This window comes from Rhea americana, unplaced genomic scaffold (genome assembly GCF_003343005.1).
Source record: "Rhea americana isolate MKP2758 unplaced genomic scaffold, rheAme1 scaffold_150, whole genome shotgun sequence".
In the NCBI taxonomy this organism is placed as follows: domain Eukaryota; kingdom Metazoa; phylum Chordata; class Aves; order Rheiformes; family Rheidae; genus Rhea; species Rhea americana.
This window is the reverse complement of record NW_028185595.1, coordinates 2293707-2315496: the sequence shown is the minus strand read 5'-3', so window position 1 is coordinate 2315496 and position 21790 is coordinate 2293707. Positions and strand designations below refer to the sequence as shown.

Here is a 21790-nt window from a genome sequence, read left to right as displayed (position 1 = left end):
ATTTTGAAGTTGTTTTGCACCACCTGCCAGCTTAGAATGTCCTTCCAAGTATTTTGACCATTCTTTCTGTCCCTACAAAATACAGCATACTACCTAATGATAATATACAGACCAGGAATAAAGGTAATAAAAAGCCAGAATGCAAGTGTATGTGAACTGAGTAACACTTTCACTTTTTCATTATTTTTTAAGATACAAATTTGAATCTGGTTTACTTAACAATTCCCTCTTTCTTCTTTTCTTATAGTTATCAAACAAATATAAACCAAAAAATATTTTCAGCCATACATGTTCTCCACAAAGCCTGCAGCAGCTTGTGGGTGTCTTTCTCATATCCCTCCATCTTCTACATATGAAGATGCTCTTGAGGTTGAATTAGTCAGTCAGCCAGCATGCAAAACATTCCACTTCTGGAAACTTGCCAGTCAATCAGACTGGACAGCTCTGCAACTGTATGTTTTGGATCCTGTTTGGCAGGTTCTTTTCTATTACTCCTCCTGGTAGCAAGTAGGTACTGGAAGATCCATTTCTGAGGCTGTTATGCATCTCCACTTTACAGGTAGCAAAAGAGTAAGCATGCACCTCAACAATACTCATTCCAAGAGCTGTGAGGAGCTGACATGACAGCTTCACTTTCAAGATTATCTTCAGTAGTAGAGGTACAAATACTGTGTTATGGGACATGCCATCTCCAACCAGATGTTCCACTCATAATTCAAACCCTCACAAAGAAAGCTTTGGGAATTATTGGAACTAGATATTCCAACTATATTAAAACAGTAAGTTAACACTTACTTTATTTTTACAACATATTGGTAATTCATACAGTAAAAAACACAATGACCTTTGTGAAATAACATGTTTTCCACTTGTAATTAACACAGCAGTAAGAACACCAGATGCTATCAAAACATGCCTGTAACATCTCTATTAGGGCTCTGAACAACAAGGATTTTAGATACAGAATTTGCCACAATAGATAGAACCCAAAATATTAAACACTGTCAATGAAGTACACAATTCAAAGTCATCACCTGGAGTCTACATGTGGCCTACACACTGTATTTCCTGTTTTGTGAAGCAAAAGCTTGAAAGAATATGAGCATACACACGAATGCATATAACACAAACATGTCTTCATACGTATTTTTATGTCTATACACAGATAGATTTTTTCAAATCTAACACTTTAGGACAATGAATATATCTTTGTTCTACTGAAGAATACAGCAGTAAAATTAAGAACTGTAATGCTCATTGATTAAAAATAACAAATGGTGTTCCGCAGATTGTTCTAATATGGACACCAACAAGAAAATGAGCAGTGCTTGTACCTGTATGTTAACTTGGTGGGTAATACTAAAAATCTGTCTGACAGTTTTATGGTAGTTCAGTTAAAACCATAGGTACACAAGCAGTTGGAGATGAGCCAAATCCTATCTCCTGCTAGCAAAAAGCCACAAACATTCTATTGCACCTCACCTGTCAAGTTGCTCAGCATCTTCTGTAATTTAATACTATAATATACATGATTTAAATGGTTAATACAATTACAAAAGTACAGAACTCCTATAGCATGTTTTTGTTTCTGCAATTACATCCCAGACATCACAGCTCTCCTATATTACTTCTGAAGTTATAAGTCTGGTATATAGCACTATTTTTATACTTCAATACATACTTTGAGCAGGAATTCCTGAAGCTCCTGGTGTGTTTTTGTTACGCATGTTACAGAAAGATCAGACCAGGTTACCTAAAAAGGGAGGAGAGGAGAATAAGGGAAGTTACATATTTCTTTTCCTAAGATCATATTAGTTAGCAGATTTTAACAATTATATAGTTCTGAATGAAGTCCCTGATGATTACTTACTGACTCCAAGGGAAGTGAGGTAGAAGACTGCATAATTACAGGACTTGAATCAAACAGACATTGTTAAGCCCAAAACCCAGGCACCAGAACAAAGAACTGTGGTTCAGATACGCTGGATAGTTCTTCCTGTTATTATCAGACTCAAAATTTTTTTTGTTTTATCTTATCTGTAAAATATTGCATCTGCCTCGGGTTTGAATCTTATGCAGTCATATAAAAGCTGCTACAGGGTACAATTCATAAATAGTACTGCAACTTACTTAAGGAATTGCAAGAAAAAACATTTTGATATATTCTTGTATCCACATCTCAACAGCTTACTGTTTTGACACAACATGCTGGTAGTAAAACAGCACCTTCACATGCATATTTTGAGGGRGAAAAAAAGCAGCAAGCTTGGTTAGATGAGCACTGCCTGGCTTTAAGCCCACCTCTGAGCTTAAGATTCCCATTACATGCATGGGAAAATCCTGCCTAATGGGAGTGTACATGGCAATTTATAAACATTCATCTACTCTAAAGAGCTGATAGAATAATGTTAACCACCAATGCCTTCAATTTAGACCCTAGAAATGCCAATTAGCTGCTACTCTTGGTGACCTCAGTTAGGAAGGTACGATTGCTGCTATAGCTTTAAATAGACAGTGCCTAGGGAAAGCATAAAGTGATCTGCAGAGAGGAGCAGAGTATATAGCCATACAGGTGAGAAAAGGAATCTCTTCCCTAAAGGAACTAATGTGGAAGAGTTTCAAGTTTACCCAAATGCTTCCCAAAATATCTCCAAACATTCTCTCTTTAACAAAGAAATTCAAAACCACTGTCAAATCAATCTAATACTAGATTTCCAAAATAATTATGACACTTAAATTTTAATATTAATAAACCATATGGGCATTCTGGACAAACCTCTTAAACACTAGTGTTTCTTACCTARTACCAAGTTTACAGATTATTCTGTAAAAGGATCTGTGGTAAAGTTCAGAAGTTTGGGTGAATTAACTTAACACTTTGAATTCCACATTATTCTCCTCAGCAAAAGAAATGTGAAGAATTTTAGGCACATTTCAGGTTAAGGCATGATCAAAAAAAGGATATCAGTTGTCAATACTTTACTTCGAAATTAGGAATAGTAGAGGTGTCAATTCAACTCTGATTTTAAGCTTCTCATAATACCACAAGATTCTGTAATCCACATGCACTTAGAGGATACAACAAGCTACAGGATCAACAAATCAATCTTCATCTTAAAATAGCATATTTAGTTTGCATTTTCAAATAACTCCCATGAGCCACTTCAAGTGGCCAGCTACAACATTCCATTTACAACATACTTTTGTCTTTGGGGGAAAGGAAAAAACACTGAGATTTAATTCTATGTCCAAGCCTGGTATATTACCAGGCTCTTACATCTATTTGCCAAATGACTCATAAGGTTAGTCAGTCCTTGCTAAGAAAATTACTACTTTGACTCAGTTAGAACATCATTGCCACTTTGACTCAGTCAGAGCATCATTACCAACAGCCTTGGTAGCTATTAAGACCTACAGTGTTTAATACCAGACCTGAGTACTTGAAGCTTCTTTTCCAAACTAGTAGCAAGCAGTGTTTCATTTTTCTTTAAAACTCACTCACGTAATTATCTTATATGTTGCCTCTGGCTATTATTAAATATGAAGAATATACCAGATAGGTCTTGAAATTTGTTGACTTATTTTTAGCTTATTTGTTTTTTCTTAAAAAAATAAAAAGCAGTTTTGTTAAAAACCACAAGAGCTCTTCTTGTGGCAAACAATCACGAAGGATCTAAGATAATCACGTGACTCCAAGCAGTACACAGCTACAGACGTAAGAACTGCACTCCTATGCCATTTTAAGGAATGAAACAACCAGTTTAGCAGCAATGAAACAACTAGAATTCTTTATAATGCCTGTCCCAAATTACCAAAAGTAAAGTTTCCTGAAGTAATGTCAAATATCTGGCTGCAGATGGTTCTTTATATATCTCCCCAACTTACGTCCACAATTACAGAAAACACCTGCTCTGCATACAAAAGGAGGACTCCAAGAGAATTACCGAATAATTTCAAGAATCTATTAAGAGTCTAATGCAATAAAAAATTGTCTTCTGGGTAGGTATTTAAAAACAAACTGTGTATCTGTGCAATTCATAGATGTCATGAAGACATTTACTTTAACATTCGGGAAGTTATTTGCTTACTTTGAATGTGTATTCCAAATGTTTGTCAGCCCTTTTCCTTGGTACTCCTTTCAGGGTTATCTTCTCAATGTGTACAGCTGAAAGAAAAACAGTTTACTGTTTATGCTACAACCGCATTTTCAAAATGCATCTATTTACCTAGCTACACTGAGAATCACCATATGCTATTTACTGACTCACAAAACCCCACTCCTTCTCACATGCTATCTTCCTATAACAAACTGCAGCGGGCAGAGGGTGCCATGTTCTCAAAGCATTTCTCTGGCCTGACCACAAACATTTCATTACAAATATGACAATTTGTGCATAACCCAAGATCTTATTTGCACCTAACATTGCATAAATTCAACAGGCCTTGTAATTGCTACAAGCAAAAAGACAATTAAACAAAGTTAATTTGTGTCTTTATTCCAAGAAGTAACAAATGCTCAAGAAAGCCAGGACAGCGTCTTCCATCTCCATGTTTCTGAAACATCAAGTATCAGTGAGAACAAACTAAGACTGAAGAACCAAATTTTTGAAAGGTATCAAGGTGGAAGACGACAGTTGAGAAAGGCCTGAAGGCGACAGAAGTGAATGTTAGCAAACAGAAAAGGGAAGAACAGAGGAAGAAAGCTACTACAATAGTACTGTAGAGAACATTATTAGATTGAACTGGAAAGAGAGGCAAGTACTTCAAAGAACTTTAACACTCCTTCCCCATAGTCTACTATATTTAGGAATAGACAAGTTCCAGCTGTGACTTGGTAACAAAGAGCAAAGTAAGGCTTTCACAGCCAGAATTTTCTTTGGGGACAGAACACTGTTCAGGTAATAGCTTCATAAAAATCACCATGTAGCTGAGATGGGGTTTTCACTCCCCCCCTTTCTTTCCCTAAGAATTCAGTAGATTTTTATTCCTTTACAATCATTAACTCATCTTGAAATGTAAACAATTTAGCTAAAAACAGTTCTTTCTCAAACCAGCATCATATCAGTGCTTCCTTTCAATTCTTTCGAAACATTATTTTTACTTCTGGTGTCTTACAGCTCACATTTTCCTTTCAGTATTTAACTGCACTTTTACATGAGATATATTGAGAAGTACAGCCTCCTGTGAGTGTTCGTTAAAAAGCTTATTCTTACAGATTAGCTAATTACAGTCTTATCTAACTTAACTGTAACTACAAGAAAATTCACTTAAGATGTTTAAGTATAAAACCAGAATCCTCATCTGAACACACCAGTTCCAAGAATGAGTGCTAAGCATTAACAATCTCCTTAATAGAATAACAAGCAAGCATATAAGCCTAATCATAGTACTAGATGGCTCTCAATTCCTTTATTAGAAAGGCTGACAAATACCGAGTTAGAATGGTGTACACTGGCTGTAGCCCTTTAACTGCTAAAAACAAATCATTCAGTTCTTTACCTCCCAGGTAAAGACAACTAATTATTCCATAACCAAAGAAATCTGAGGTGAGTTAAGGATGCTAGGTAATAACATACATCCACATACCATGAAAAGTCAAATGTTTAGTGAGCTAATTTTTTTACGTGACTAGTGTAGATAAATGTCCTGTTAGAAAAAGAAATAAGATACAATACCAGTTGTAGCTCACTGAAGTTTCTTAATAGCCAGTGTCAAAATGGATATCATCAGCTAATATTCTTAAGTTAACAAAAAAGTTGTTTCACATGATTGGAACTGATAATAGTGTTTTAAAGTTGCATTATTTCACTGCATCTATGTATTTAACATGCATAAGTGTGAAAATTAATTACCACCATTAACATTCACATACAGAAAACCTTCTCTTCTAAAGAGACTGTATTTTAAACTAAAGTTAAATGTATTTGTCATCAAGTATAAAGGAACTTTCCTATAAAGTGCTTTTAACTTCCTAACTTCCTTAGCAACATTGTTTGCTTTTTTTTTTTTTTTTTTTTAAATGCCTGAGCTTAATAAGTGCAACACGTAATCACAGTGTTGTTGCTGCACATCCACAGTTCCAGGTTTTTTTTAAAAACTCTTTCCATAATCAAATTTTAAACATTCTGAACAGCTAGACCAAGAAGAAATGTTGGAATATATAAGCCAGTAAGGACTCTTGCACCTCTAAATCTATTTTGACACACACACACATTCAGTGCGATTAAGTCATACATATATACCTATCTGAWACTTGTGATGGAAGCAGTGTTAAGAATTATAAAGAACAGCTTTATCAGAACTGAGAACAAACTGTTGTTTCTAACCCAGTGATGAGCTTTCTGTAGCAAGGACTCCCTTTCTGCTATGTATTTGTATAGCAAATAACACAAAATGATTCTGAACCTTCACTGTTGTTCCTACAGTAATATAAACACTGAGCAAAAATTTAAGCACTTTGCTAGATTCAATTACTCAACTTTATCTTGCATCATTCAAGAGTGTTGCTAACAATGATCTCCCTTTTGTGTTTCTAATTTATGAATATGAACACTTCATACTTAAACCTCTGTAAAGGGATTTAAAACTGGTTTGTTGCCTGTAATCTGCCATAATCTTTGTATATGATTTTGCAAGGAATTAAAACACTCAAATTGCCTGCCTTGGAAGTGTAATTAAATCTCTACAGTACAGACAAAGGGACATTTATGAAGACAAAATGAAAAGCAGTAGTTTTTTCCAAAATTGCAAGCTCTTCACTGTCTAGGATAACGTAGGCTAATTTTGAATAGAGAAGTGATTTGCTAGTCTTGTTGGGAGAATAAAGGGTAAGAACAAATCTGTTTTCAATAATGCTCATTTCTTCAAAGAAACAAAACTGTACTGGCAATTGTACAGAAGAGTTCCATTTGCCCTTATTCTCCCCAACAGAGCTAAAAGATGACTGACTTCTCTATTTTTCCAAGCTACCAATYCTATAAAACCTCCTAATATGTGTTTTTTCTTTTCTTGTTTTTTTAAGACTAATCATAAAATTGAATCAAACAGCAAAACCCATTCGATGCTTCAGTATCTCCGTGTTAGATTTTGCTTCAAAAAGCAAAACAATGTTAATACAGTCCTGTTAAACCTTCATGACTTCTCCCAAATGCCATTTCTCAAGAGGAAGCCAGTTTGCAATCAACTTTAGTGCATGCAGTCATTAGCAGGTAGCTAGAATGACTAGTCATTCTAAAGAAAAGATCAAGTAAGTAGCAGAGAAGCTATTACACTTACTGTCATCTTAGTTCCTCATCTGGATGAGCACTAAGACAGATGTAAAATCTGTACAACTTCAAGCTGAGATTAACTTTCAAAAAACCTCAAAGCATTCTTCAAAAGAAACTTTACACTACATACCTTCTCGCTGAGGTCTATGGGAAGCCATCGGTAGTCCATCATGAGGTGCTGTGGTTCGTTCTAACAAACTGTTCTCATTACTCGACATGCAGTCGCTATGGGAAAAGTCATTCTAAATTGAGAGGAAAAAAAAGAAAGCTTTTATATATATTATCAAAGCTTGCTCTTAAAAGAAAATTATTTAAAAAAAAACTTATTTGGTGCTGTATTGGAGAACAACAGAAGTTTTTGACAGTGGTCAAGCAGCACTCATTAGCAATTTTATTCTTTGTTTTTTTTTTAATGTTAATTATAAGCTCCAACAGTTCATTGACCTTATTTTAAAAAGAGGAAGGGAGGGAGGGGACTTTAGGATATCTCAAAGTGGATAATTGAAGATTATTAGCTCAGAATCTCAATGTTAATTTACTGTTAATATGAACTCTTTCAATTTTTAACCTGTGAAATAAGCTACTCAATGAATTCTAACATATTCTCCCCAATTATATTCATGTCCTATATCTTCATTTGGGTAGCCCCTGCACTTCACAGATCCTGCTTATTCTTTAAATTCAAGTTTGTCAAGTGCAGGAATATCACCTATAGTTCAATGTAATGTAAAGTATGTTCACTTCAGCATGGACTGTCCGTTTTTCCTGTCTGGAGGTACTTTCATTGAGTCTGCAATTTCTTCTATACAGGAAATTATGAACAAACTGTTTTGGCAGTCTATCATGACATACGGTCCTAGCAGCCAAATCTATGCATCCCTTGCTAGCTAGACACCAAGAACACAAGCAGCTGCCACTAACAACATTTCTTCTACAGAAAAGGACCAGAATGAAAGCTCAATGCCCCCACATTTGCATTCAGACTTCAAAATTAATGCCAAGACCCACTACTGTGTTAATACAATGCATCAGAAGGAGACAGAACAGAAAGTCATAGAAGTACATAACATCAATGAATCTCTCAAAGAAAATTCATTTTTCTAGTTTGTTTGTTCTTATAACCTAGTAGAAAAGCAATTGAACTTGAAGTAGTTGTTCTGGGATCGATATAATTTCTCCCCAATTGAGATAAAACATTAATCATGTTTTTATGATTGCATTTCAAATTAAAAAAACAAAAACCTACACTCACAAAAAAAAACAATCCTCAGAAATATTTTAAAACCTCCAGTGACTTCAGATGTAACTGTTCTTGCCAGTGCAATTGCATGTTCCCAGTAAACTACATATTACCTTAAAAAGAAACATGCACAAAGAACTAGGAAATATCAATAGTTACTCGTGACTTTCCGGATTGATCTTTTTAAGTGGAGCACTTCTTTTTACTTGCAACAAGTAGTATAACATGAGCTTAGTACATACATGCAAGCACACAGATATCATCAACATACAAATACTGTAAGCTTTCTAGAGATAGAGAAGTGCAAAGGAGGAGACAAGAAGGCAAACGGACTGGAGAAACCACCCCCTCTGACCTTTTGATAGGAAATAGTTTATTAGCTATAATACTACTGATACTGTATCACCCATATTTAGACAGGTAATACAGACATTTCTCTATATAGCACTACAAATCAATGAAAAACTACTTTTCAATCAGCRCTGACAATCGAAAACAAAAGTTAGGTTTCTTGGGAAAGCTTTCAAAAACAGCAAGTTATATAGGGGTGTTGTCAGGGGCAGTCAGTCCACTAGAAATACTTAGCAACCAATCGGCATGAAAACCAGGAGATAAAATATTTATCTTACTAGTAGTTCTTATATAAGAACTGGGAGAAATTGACACTTTTTGGAGATGTATATTAATAGTTCAAAGTCTGCTGCTCTAATTCATGATGAAGAGCATTACTCCATTGGAAGACTTTCCTAAAAGATGAATAGAGGAAAAAGGTAAAAACTTCAAACAGTATTCTTCTTATCATAGTTAAACATAAGAAGCATGAGATTCTGGAAACAAGCACCAGAATATCAGTGTGAGATTTTTTTTCCCTGAAGGACTCATGCAAGGTAATGGGACAAACCAGTAGCCAAGACCGTTTACCTTGTTTTGTACCAAGGACCCAAGACTAGCACAACAGGCAGGCTAGAACGGGGATGCATAGACATGTCAAAAAGTTTCAAAACCCCCTTGCAATCTTTTACTCTTTAAATTTTTTAAGATGTGACAGATATCTCAGCTACAGCTTGTTTGATTTTACTAAGCCACTTTTAAAACATCTATCTTGGGTACAAACTGTGACAGCCCATAGCAGTACAGCGCATACAACTCATTTAGGATCTGCGTAACTATACAGGCAGCAAGCATGTTCTGGGCATGCTGTTAATCCAAGTTTCATCAGTCACATCAACAACAGCATCAAAAAATTAGTAGATGAACATCTATGAGCCTTTGCACTGTACTACAGATGGCCTGAGGAACTGACAGACATTTTAGCTATTTCATCTAATTCAGTATATGGTTTGTGTTCTACATAGAGTGTCAGTAATTTCAGGTTTCAAATCAATCTAACTCTAAATATAGAGCATGTTTTGCTTCCTCAGAAAAAAATTTGCACCAATCTCTAGTCATTCAGTTGGCATCCTCAGCAAACTCCTTTACTGACCAAAGTACCACATTATACCTCGAATTTCAAATAAATTCTGAGTGTAATGTCAAACCTGAAATGAAGAAAAAAAAAGCTGTATATCAATGAAACTGCATTTTAACTACTTCAGAAAATTTGCAAATTTAGTTTAATAAAAAAAAGTCCACAGAGACAAGCTGGAGAGAGCTACTTTGAGAACTCCTTACTATTCTTACTGTGTCAAATATCATACTGTTTTGTCAGCCATTTCATAACAACTTTGGTCATAATCAAAACCAAGTACTTGAGTTTTTAGAAATTAACTCCTAGTGATGCATTATTCACAAAGCTGTWAGTATTTGAGTATTAAAGTAATCCTGTTAAAAGTGACTCCTGTAAGGTTGTCCATACAAAGCACTAACACTATGATTAACTGGCTGTACCTAAACTAAATAAGCTAACAACCTTAGCACATTTTGGTATAAAACTGAAAAAAAAACTGACAAAAAAAAAAAAAAAAAAAAAAAAAAAAAAAAAAAAATCAAAGAACTGAACCAAAAATTTCTAGAGGGGAAAAAAATTGTCAATTCTCTGGCAAAGTCTTCCTGAAGCTACAGGCAAACATTTGGCCAAAAAGAGCTTTGATTCTATACATACCATGTACAGGTGACAGCCACTTGCATTAACTTTGTCAGAGGCTCTCTGACTGTTAAATTTGTTTTGCTTTTCTAAGGTGTCTTTTTACACATCTAAAATTGTGATCCGAAGAGCTGAAGGGGAGTGCTCCATTCACTTTACGGAGACAGCTGGAACTCTGATCTAATCAGGTTTTTTTTGTTTGTTTGTTTTGTTTTTTTAAGTTCTCAGATCATAGAATCATAGAATGGTGAGGTTGGAAGGGACCTCTGGAGATCATCTAGTCCAACCCTCAGCATAGCCCCATACCGGGATTGAACTCACGACCTTGGCATTAGCAGCACCACGCACTAACCAACTGAGCTAAACCAAATGGATTTTAAAACAATTTAAAGTCACTTGTCACTCCATTTAAAGTCAGGTTATTTGTTTTGATTAATAAAAAAAATCTACAATATATAAATCTATTGATAAATAATTGCTAGTTCAGAAGTCAAAAAACTGTGAGCAGTTTTTTAAAGACATTTTGAAAAAAATCATTTCAAAGAGATTTTTTGCTCAGTTCATGACAGAGAGGCACTAAATATTTCTTCTATAACTAGAACAGGTACTGTTCCACCTATGATAGCACTCTCTGTGAGCTGAACTACATCCACATTTGAATACTCTAAGTGCAAAAATTACATGGTTCAAATCTGCATTTAAATAAAACCTGACATCTTTGGGCTTAGGTCAACTTTATATATCACCATAACTATAAAAATTTTTATAATTTATTCATTTTTTTCACCTAGCATGTTAAATCAAAAATATATATGTATATTTTTTGGATAACACGCATAACGTACTGGAATGCAGATGGTAGTAAAGTAAGAGCAGTCATAACTATCTCATGGCTTATAGTCTACAAAGGTTGTTTCTGTGTCATCTGCAGTTCCTCTGCTTAAGCTGCATTAAGATTCTTCACATTTAAAGTTAGTTAGTTGACTCTCAACTGACTAATATATATATATACACATATTTGTGGAGTGGACAACTATAACGTGCAGGTGTCTGGAAACAGGGTCAGCAGAGGAACTCTAGTCAGTCTAGAGGGCCAACAAATACGAAGAGTAACATAGCTGGATGTTACCAGCTATTCCACTGCCAGTTGCACCACAAAACGTAAGCTCTTTAAACTGTGGTATGCTGCTAAGGAATTTCTGTTGATGGTCATGCAGAATAGTGCTAATTGTACTAAGATGTTTCCTGTCAAAGAATAAATTGGATTCACACAACATTTGCAAGTATAAAGTTAATTCTTACATAAGTCTTCATCACTCTAAGACGTTCACATCTAAGATTTCCTGCAGTTCATTGTTCTGCCGATAATGATTAAAATATAGAAGAAATAAATGAGAGTGGCCCCAAATGAGTTGTCAGATAATTAATTTGATTATCACATAAATCTCTGTGACTAGCTAGAGGATTAACTATATTTCTCCTTGAAAGTGAAACAAGGTGAAAGTGCGCTTTAGAAATTGCCTGCTCTCACAATCTAGAGCAGAGTTCTGTAGCTGAGACATCATTCCTCAAAGGACTAAAAGCAAGCAATGTACTAAAGAAAACACCTACCACTTGAAGTGTCTTTATATTCATGGGAAAAGAGCACCAAATAACCCAAACAGAGAGCCATACTGCTAAGGAAGGATGTTGCTCTGTGTAACTAGTGTATGTGAACCAAGTAAATCTCAGCTAATCTACATATGACAAATGTTCAGATTCTTGAACATTTAGCTGAACAAGACACGTCATGCTGGTATTGTTCTGGCAATATGTAATGAAATCTGCTATTGGATAACCTAATGGTCATGAGTAATTGACACACATGAGCGTTCTGATGTTTGCACTGCACTTTTATGAAAGAACTATTCACACATCAGCTCTGATGAACACTGTTCAGGGAAATCTGCTTACAGCAGTTGGATAGCTTGATTAGTTCTACATACCAAAATATAAAGCTTATTTTTCTGCAGTAAAACTACTCTAAGAGATTGCACTCTTAGCCTTTCATGCTCTATAAATGTAATCTAGCATTGACAGTTTATTTATTCATTTATTCATACAGGAGTTAGAATTGACAAACAAGACCAGAAGCTGACAAAGAAAGAAGTAATCTTTGAAGTACCAAGATGTAACTCATGACATTTGATCAACTGCAGCATCCATACCTTAGAGGAATTTGAGGAATGAGAGAATAATCATTAATAGATCTGGTGCCAGATTTAGGATCAACACAAGATTTGCTCAAACCCATCCTTTACAACTCACCACTCCTTACTGCTTCACAACTATGCAACAGCTTACAAAAGCTAAGTATCAGCTATTAAGAAGCAACAGTCAGCTGAAACGGCACATGCACTTGTGTGCTGCTGAACTCTTTCCTGATGACGAAGGCAGCAAGAAGAGGGCTTACTCCACACTGCGCAGAGCTACATGACCATACTATCACTTAGTGATTCTTGCTGTTGCTTGGATATTGGGATATTCATGCTATCTCATGTTTAAATAGAAATCACACACATACATTTAGTACTCACAAATGCAAAAATACAAGGCAACACTGGACCCCCAACACTTCAAAAATTTTTTAAAAACTTGATTCAAGACTATCTCCTGTGCAAGAAATCCACTGCTGCCTTGGACAATCTGCCAAAGTCAAGGTTAGGATTGAAGAGCTATTGTTCAACTGATATTGTTGCTGAAAGTTACTCTTCAGGTTGCAAGCTTTCAATGAAGCAATTACATGAACTGTCCTATTGATCTGGGTGGGACACAGCTGTCCTACAAGGACAGAATCAGCCTCAAGATCTAACATCACAAAGATATATAAAATGATCTTTCTTCTAGCCACAGCAAACAAACAACTTAAATGCTTTCTTATTAACTTATCTTTTCACAGGCAGAAGCAAATTCCAGAATAATAATGCTTAGTCCACATAAAATCCTGTGAATAAATCTTGCAGCTCTACAGTGCAAGACTTTTGGCTTTACTCAATTTTCATAGTGTCAAAGACTGGCAAAATCAGAGACTTGCACTTTGGAAACTCATGGAAAAACTCCACTATACAAACAAGTATGTATTGTCAGATGATGAAATGCATGGCATAAAGGCCACCACTGCTCAATCCCTCTCCTCCAACAAACTTTATCAAGGAAAATCCAGATTTATGGTTCAAATGGATAATGTAAAACTGYCTATTAACTCCTGTCTAGTCAACAGGACTACATACAGAGAAAGCAATAGTTGCCCAGGAGTACTTTAAGGCACATTTGTTCAGTAAAACTATGCTAAGATCTCACCTATAAAGAGCAGCAACACACACTGTGAGGGAGACTGAAATCTTGAAAAAACAGCAGTTGCTTTAGAGAGGAAACACGTATCAGATGAAAGCTTCAGTAATTACCTATTTACCAACCTATGGCACTGTGAAACCACAAAAATTTTGAGGCAAAAGGTATACCAATCTCTAATGTAGCACTATTAATTTCAACATGACCTGCGAATGCCTTTTCAAGACCCTGACACATCAGCTACCACAATGATTTACAGCATTACAGGAGACATGGAAATGCTTTAAGTTCCATCTGCATACAAATTTTTAGCTGAACTTAAAAAGCAAGTGTCAGCTCAAGCTAGCTAGCCCAACCTAGCTAGCCCATAACAGAAGTAGAGAATTTGAAGCTAAAGCCAGTAAGGCAGCAGTTCAGCTCATGTTAATACTTTCCCATTTGTTACTAATCCAGCAACTTTGTATAACTTCAGCATCGTTAAAGTGTTATCATTGTCTATTCCGCGCATAAGGATAAAGTTACTAGGATGTTCAGATTGATGTGCACAAAATATTGTTACAACACTGTAGAGTGACTGAAAGATTTAAAAAACGTTTCCTGGGTAAGAATTCGCACTAGCAGTAGAGAAAAGACAATGCCTTTGTACCTACTGCTAACTACTGGCAGAGGATAATATGGCATTTTGTCCAATCCTTGAATTCAAAGGTCTAAATAGCATACTTTAAAAGTATTCTTTTATGTATGGCAATTCTGAACAACAGAAAATCTGTCATTTTCTTATCTAACTCTTAAGACTCTTCCCAAGACATTAAATCCTCTTTCACAGTTAAGAGCCCAGTGTTTTTACCTTCTCCTCCCCAAACGGACAAGATTAAGAGGCTGAGGAAAGGCAAGAAGATCATGAAGGAATGCAGTTCTCAGCCAGATCKCTTAGCCTGTCCTCTACAAGCTTTTGTTTCTAATAGTATAAGCTCCTAAGACTTGGAAGATACCACAGAAATTCATCTAATATTGGATGAAGTGCAGATATTTCATTATTAATTACAATTAATGAAGAACTAAGTGTATTCTGCAATGCTATGTCTAGCTATGGCTATACACTGATATGGTAAACAATCGAAGTGACAGAGATTTAAGTAGAGGGAATACTATAGATTTTAGTCGTCTTACAGATATAGACAGCTTACTGCTGTTGCCCTCATCTTCTTCAATTCTTTAGAAAAAAAATTTTAGAACCTTCAGTTCTCCAAGCCCAGTGAGATCTTGCTATCCAAAAGTAAGTAACACTGGGTAACACTGAAAACCCAGCCATAGCTTAACATCCATAAGATAAGTCCAGGAATTATGATGCCATTGCCTTGTTTGGGATTGCCTCTGCTTATTTAAGACAAGGTAAAAGAAACTGAAATGGGAAACAGTAAGAAGCTGATTAACTCTTGTAAAAAGAGACTCAGGCAAGACTACGAACTTTGTCTTTGCTTGCCATAATACCTCATAATTAGAGCTGAATATCCAGAACAACTGAAAGAAGTGAGAGTTTTCACTCTGCAGTTTCCTGGAGCACAGATTTAGACAGAGTTATTTCCTTCTAGGCACTGTATTTTATCTAGTTTTGATTTCTTTTCCAGAAGACTCCCAAAAAGGTTTCTGGAAATCCTCAACTCCAGTTTGCAGCTGGAGAAATTCCTGTTCTGGGACAAGGGTGTTCAGATCACTGAAAGAGTCAGAACACTTTGTATCTCTGTATGTAAAATAGCATATACAACTTCAGTATTTTCCTGGAGCGCATCAGCATCTAAAACATGTTTGCAAACAATAAAATAACATTTTTATATTTGTCTCTTATTTAAGTCAGACTCCTGATGCACTTTCCCTTATACTCATCTCTATGATATTTAAAAGGACACACACATGAGTATGCAGCGGTTTCAAAACAGGACTGTCTGTATTTTTGTTCTCCCAGACAGACCTCTTTGATTCTAAAATTAAGTTCTAGTACCTTGTTCTGCTGCAAGTCACTGAAGATCAATCACAAAAAGTACTCTTTTAATTTCCAGACAAAATATCCTATAAATAGACTCTTACTAAGCCAAATGTTCTTCAAATAGAAACTCTTCCTTTGTTTATAAGTAGAGACTTTCTCTGAAAAGCATCCACCAGCCAGCTAATTATAATACTATTTAGCAAACCATTATCTCCAGGAGACTGCTTATTTCAATAGAACCTTAGTTCTGTTACTGTCAAGCATGCCTGACTAAACCTTCCAGCACCTAATGCAAGTCATATTATGTTTCCACATGTTCAGATCCCCTTCGGCATCCCAACATCCTCATGTTACAGCTTCAAGATGGACAATGAAAAGGAACTGCTTTGATAGTGCACTTATTAAACAAACATAATCAGCACAAGAATTCAGCAGTGTTCCGTTACTTAGACTGATACAGAGTAGAGATATCAGCAGACTTTTTGCACATTAGTAAGTTTATGTTTTATGACTACAGATGTGAATACTGCTAGTTTATTCKAATACATCAACTCTAGATTCAACATTCATATTCTACATAGCCCAAAGTACTAATGATCTTTTTTTAAAGTAGTGTTATTATAAACCATCTCTTCCTTTAAAAAGCTGAAAATAGTATCAGGTGTTTCTACTGTAAGTGAACAGAAGTATTTCAGAACTATTTCCTAAAGAAACAAAGTTTACACAATTATAAGGCAATGCTACTTCCACTCATCCCACTCTAGCTCTCTCTTCTCCAGGTACTTTTGAACCTATCTGCCAGTTCCAGCTAAATTTGTTAAAAGGTATCATTGAGAAATGTTAAGTTCCTAAGGGCTCAACAAAATTAGAGATCAAAAAGATCCCTTTACTAAGAAACTACTTCAGTGTGAGCTGAATCTTACTGGATGACAGAAGTCCTATCCAAAAAACATTATCAACACCCAATCACAGGAAAAATTAAACTAATATGATATTCTGCTAACCAAGGTGTCCAGCCATTAGACAAATTCTCTGGTGGTAAATTTGAATTCTAATGCTCTTTATAGCTATGTATTGCAGCACCTAGAAAACTCAAAAAAGTCATTTTATTAGACATACTACATGCAGTAACATAGTCCTTACCCTCAGAAATTCAAGCTCTGAATTGGACAAATAAACCATCCAGTTCAATTCCAGGCCTGAACTCCATAAGTTCAAGCGGATTTCACATCACTGTCCTTTGCAATAGGCACATACCATTTCATGCGTAATGTGTACAAGAGCTCTCTTGCCTAAAATTTTTGCAGGCCGTGTTTTGTAAACAAGCATACCCAACAACCCATCATATTTTGGTCTGCAAACATCTTCCGACAGTCCAGAAAGTCTGAAGACATGAGAGCTGAGAAAGCTTGGGCGCATAAGGAAGGGAAAGACCAGACCCAAGCTAATAGCTACTCAGCGCAACACTCACTGAGCAGCGGCTCTGCTCAGCGGACTGCCCAGGCTGCAGCCTCCCTGCGACCAGGGCGCGTCTGCAGTAAGCCCTTCCTGCAGCGACCGCTCGGTCTCTCCTCAGTGATGGCTCTGCTGGTTTCCCCAGCGCTCGGGGCAGGGGCAGCTCCTCGGGGCACGGGCTAACGGCGGGCCGGGCCGGGCCGGGCCCACACCGCGCCGTGCGCCTCGCACGCGGCCAACGCCCCCAACGGCCGCCGCCCGCGCCACCCCCCGGCAGGCAAGGAGGCAGGTGAGCCCCGCCCCGGGGCCGTGCGCGCGCGGGGCGTCGCCGGCCCAAAGCCGCCGGCACGCCGCCCTCCCATTGGACGGTCGGGGCCCCCCTCCAAACTCGGCGAGCCCCGGAGAGGCGCGTGATTGGGCACCCGCGCCGCTACGTCGGTTCCGAACGAACGAGACTCTCTCCGTTATGCAACGCAGGGCGCCTGCCCCCGCCCCCAGCCGAATGGGGAGGGGGAAGGAACCGCCCTTCGGGCACGTGACCAGGAGCGCAGGCGCCGCCGCCATCTTGAATGGGGGCGGGAAGCGCCGGTGACCATTACTCACCGCACCTCTGCGCAGGGAGGCGGCCGGCGGCGCGGCTGGCCAGGGAGCTGCTCCCTTCCCCTCACCGGCTCGCGGCGGGCAGGGGCTCTGCCCTCACGGACCGGGGAGGCGCCACGATCGTGGCGCCTCCCCGCAAACAAAGCGAAAGGTCACCCTCCCCCCCCAACACGCTATTCTCAGGCTGGGAAAGGGGAGAGACATCTTGGCGGTTAAGGGTTCCCCTCCCCCGCTCTCCCTGTGATAGCTTCTTCTGCCTTCACCCCTTGCAAACTGTCTGTCTCTGTTAATGAGGGAACAGAAACAGGGAGGAAAAAAAATCCAGTTCCCTACTTAGGGTGAGCACAGCTTGCACCCTTCATGAGGGGGCCGAGTGAATCATGGAGAAAGGTGCAGCGCACGCTAAACGTGACAGGAACCATCTCCTCCAGAAACTTCCTGTGTGACCCTGTGGCACAGTAACAACGCAAGAGCATGGGTCTGGCCCTCAGTGACACAGTCCACACAGGCAGAGCCTGTAGCTTYCAGGGCACTGCTGGGAGGGACACAAGGCACTGCTAAAATCACAAGGGCAGGTRAAGTTACTAGTGCTACAAAGTTGCTGGCTATAGGACCAGAGAGCTGGTTAAAATGAAAGAGGGAGCCCAACCCTTCCTACCTGAGGCTGGTAGAAGAAAAATTTAAGAGGTTTTTGTAAACCATTTTAGTTCACAAACTCAGAGCCCTGAAGGCAGGCACTTAAATTACATAGATTAAAGGAGCATAAAAAGCATGTGGACACCTGGCAGGGTTTTAAATTAGGTCCAATTTAACAGCACAGCTGCACTTAGCCAGGGAAGTTTTCAACCACACCACTAACTGCATCCCCTCCAATGTTTTATCTGCCAGGGTCCCACAGTTCATATAATGTGAACTGAAAACAMACAGTCCATCAATCCCTCCACTCCTAGTCAGCCATTATTTCTCAGAAGGGGCCCTGCTGTATTTACAATTTAACCACTAGGAAATGAAGAAAAAAAGCCTACAGAAGTGATGCAGTTTCAGCCCTGTGTAGACKATGTGATGCGTTTGTTCAGCCAAGCTGATCTGGGTCTCTCAGTGTTCCCTCAGTAAGTGAAACCACTACAACTTGGAAGACTGCTTTTAAAATGAGGCCAGAATGCTATACAAAACAGACTTCAATTCCAGTACCTCATGCGAGTCTCAGCTCCTAAAGCATTTGGTGGGACATACTGAGCAGTTATAATTGATGTGCCAGTTTCAGTAAGTATGTTTCTAGTTATTAGCACTTTCAACACAGCAAGAACAGTGTCCAGCCTTACCACTTCCTGCCATCCAACCCACTCCTTAAGAGACTTCCAGGATTCATTTTGGTATAGCTAGACTTGGTGCAGGTTAGTGAGCCAAAATAAACACTTTTTTTGGAGTTGTGCTATGCATTCATTATGATTTCAGTACCATAACATCCACCCACTAGTTTATGACCTGCCAAATGTGCTTTGGCCTTTGAATGATACAAGCATTTACTTATTTGAAGTCTTAAAAATTCATTCCTGTCTCCTCTGTGTAGTCCTCAAAAGCATGTCCTGTCTTTACCAAATAGAGAAATAGGACATTCCTTTAGTATTGCACGCCATGCGATAACATTTTTTTTTTTTTTTTTTTTTTAAGAGTAGCTGAATTTGATGGGACTGTAGGTAAACTGAAAGAAAACACTTAAGTTTTTTGTGCCTCTTTCTGTTAAGTACCCAGTGAAAATTTGATGTGTTCAATTTAACAGCCTATCTGCATTATAAATATCTATCTTCCAAGCCCTTTCTTCCTCTTTGCATGAGGGGCCATCTATAGACCAAAAACTGTAGAGCTCCAAGATGATGACTTGGTTGCACAAATATGGGGCAAAATTTTAACAGAAAAATTCATCAGAAGRGCAGGAAAGAATGCCACTGGGGGAAAACATCAGTTTAGATATAGCTGCTGCATATGAGAATACTTCAGTGCCACTCACTGAAAGTCTTCATTTTCATTCTCTGTGACAGTCACCTTCCAGCAACAAGTGGCACAACTGCTTTCAAGATGCACTTTGCTGTTTCCTGACAGCCACCCAGAAATTAAGCTTTTCCCTGAACAGAAGCTCCATTTGTAACCTTTCAATTTGCTCATTTAGTAAAACAACTACCACTTATTCCCAAAGGTCTTCAGCCATCTTATAGAACATGCTTTTCAGAGAACCAGCCTTACAGATGCTGACCCTTGATTATAGCCCTGATCCTTGCCAAGTTCAAGGATAAGTCTCATTTTTAGGGGAGAGCAGGTTCCACATAAAAATTACTTCAACACATTCCATTGTTTTAACTCACTGAAGAAAGCACCCTTAAGCCTGTGTATTTCCTATCTAGTACTATCATAATTTTAGAAGTTCAGTCAATCTGTCGCTTTTTTACTCTTCAAATCTTGGATCCTACAACTACTCTAATGGCCTGCAGTRTACAAGGGAGCCAGTCAAGCTTTGGGAAGCCCTTGCATCCTGCACTCCAGCTACGCAGGCTCCAAAAAGTAGCGCACCAAAGCACTGCAGGCTGGAAAGAGAAGCTCCCCCCATTCCTCCCCCCCTCCCCCGACTCTACGACGTCATAGTCGGGCACTATTACATCACAAGGTGAAATTCCAGCGGGACTCTCTACACCGAGGTGGGGGTACGCTGCCACGGGAAGGGGGAAAGCTGTGATGGGCCATGAGGAAAGCCATATCCCAGTCAGGGAGGGGAGGGGGGCTTGGAGGAAGGAAAGAGGCCCCTTGAGTTCCTGGAGAATTGGGAGGGGGCGAAGGGAGAAGGAGGAAACGGCCTGAAGATATGGCGCTGCGGGAAGGGACCAGGGCACGCTGTTACCTGGGCTTGGTGGCGGCTGAAGGCCTCCTCCTCCTGGTCCCCACACAAGGCCCTCCGCAGCCGCTCCAGGTGCTCCCTCAGGGTGACCCGCTGGTGGAAGGAAAAGGCCGGGTGCAGCGAGGCCATGGTGAAGAGCAAGAGCAGCTCCTCCTGYGCGCCGAAACCCAGGCCCTGGGCGGCAGGGAGGGCGGTCTGGCCATTTTCTCCAGCCCCGTCCATCACCACCACCACGTCCTCCTCTTCGGCCCCCTCCTCCTCGGCAGCGCCCGCTTGGGGCCGCCGCGCTGGGCAGCTCTGCAGGATGGAGTCCACCTGGGGCAGGAGGCGGTGGAGGCGGCCGGCGGCCTCGCGGTTCTCGGAGCCCAGCAGGGCCAGGTAGACGATGAGCTTGGAGCGCACGGCTGGGTCGCGGAAGTCGCCGAGCTGCCCGGGGTCGCTGAGCCCGTTGGCCTTGGCCTCCGAGTCGCGGAGGCAGTGGTAGTCCTTGCGGGCCAGGTCCTCCAGGCAGGAGCCCAGGAACCGCAGCTCCAGCGGGTTGCACAGGTCCAGCAGCCCCACCATGAACTCCAGCCGCTGCGCCGAGCCCAGCACCAGCCCAAACCACTCGTACACCGTCTCCTTGTCCGTGCGGGCCGCCGCCGCGCCGGGCCCGCCGCCGCCACCAGGAGCGGTACCGGCGGCGGGAGGCGGCGGCGGGCCAGGCCCCGGYCCAGGCCCCGGCCCCAAGCCATGCAGCTGGCTGGGCCGCTCCAGCCCGCACCCCCTTCCCGCGGCGGCGCCCCCGCGGGTGGGCGCCCGGGGCACCTGCTGCAGCTGGAGGTGACAGTCCAGGGCACCGCCAGGCTCCTTCAGCCCCAACCCTGCAGCTGCCGCCGCCTCTTCCACCGCCGCCGCCGCCTTGTGGCTCGTCTGCTTCAGGGGCAGCTTCATCTTCAGCATC

The 21790-nt window shown here is 39.8% G+C and overlaps 1 protein-coding gene across 4 annotated transcripts in view; it reads right to left on the bottom strand.

Moving 5' to 3' along the window:
- Window positions 1-21789, bottom strand: part of ZCCHC2 (zinc finger CCHC-type containing 2) — a 45324-nt gene extending 23535 nt beyond the window's left edge. For 2 of the 4 annotated variants that reach the window (XM_085299587.1, XM_085299588.1), the window contains exons 1-4: window positions 20851-21789; window positions 7399-7510; window positions 4089-4165; window positions 1682-1753 (exon numbers count right to left, since the gene is read on the bottom strand). In XM_085299587.1, coding sequence (XP_085155713.1) covers window positions 1682-1753; window positions 4089-4165; window positions 7399-7510; window positions 20851-21789 — 1200 coding nt within the window. The remainder of the gene's footprint in view (window positions 1-1681; window positions 1754-4088; window positions 4166-7398; window positions 7511-20850) is intronic. The other 2 variants (XM_085299589.1, XM_085299590.1) reach the window with 1 other exon arrangement.
- Between the last annotated feature and the right edge of the window lies 1 nt (window position 21790).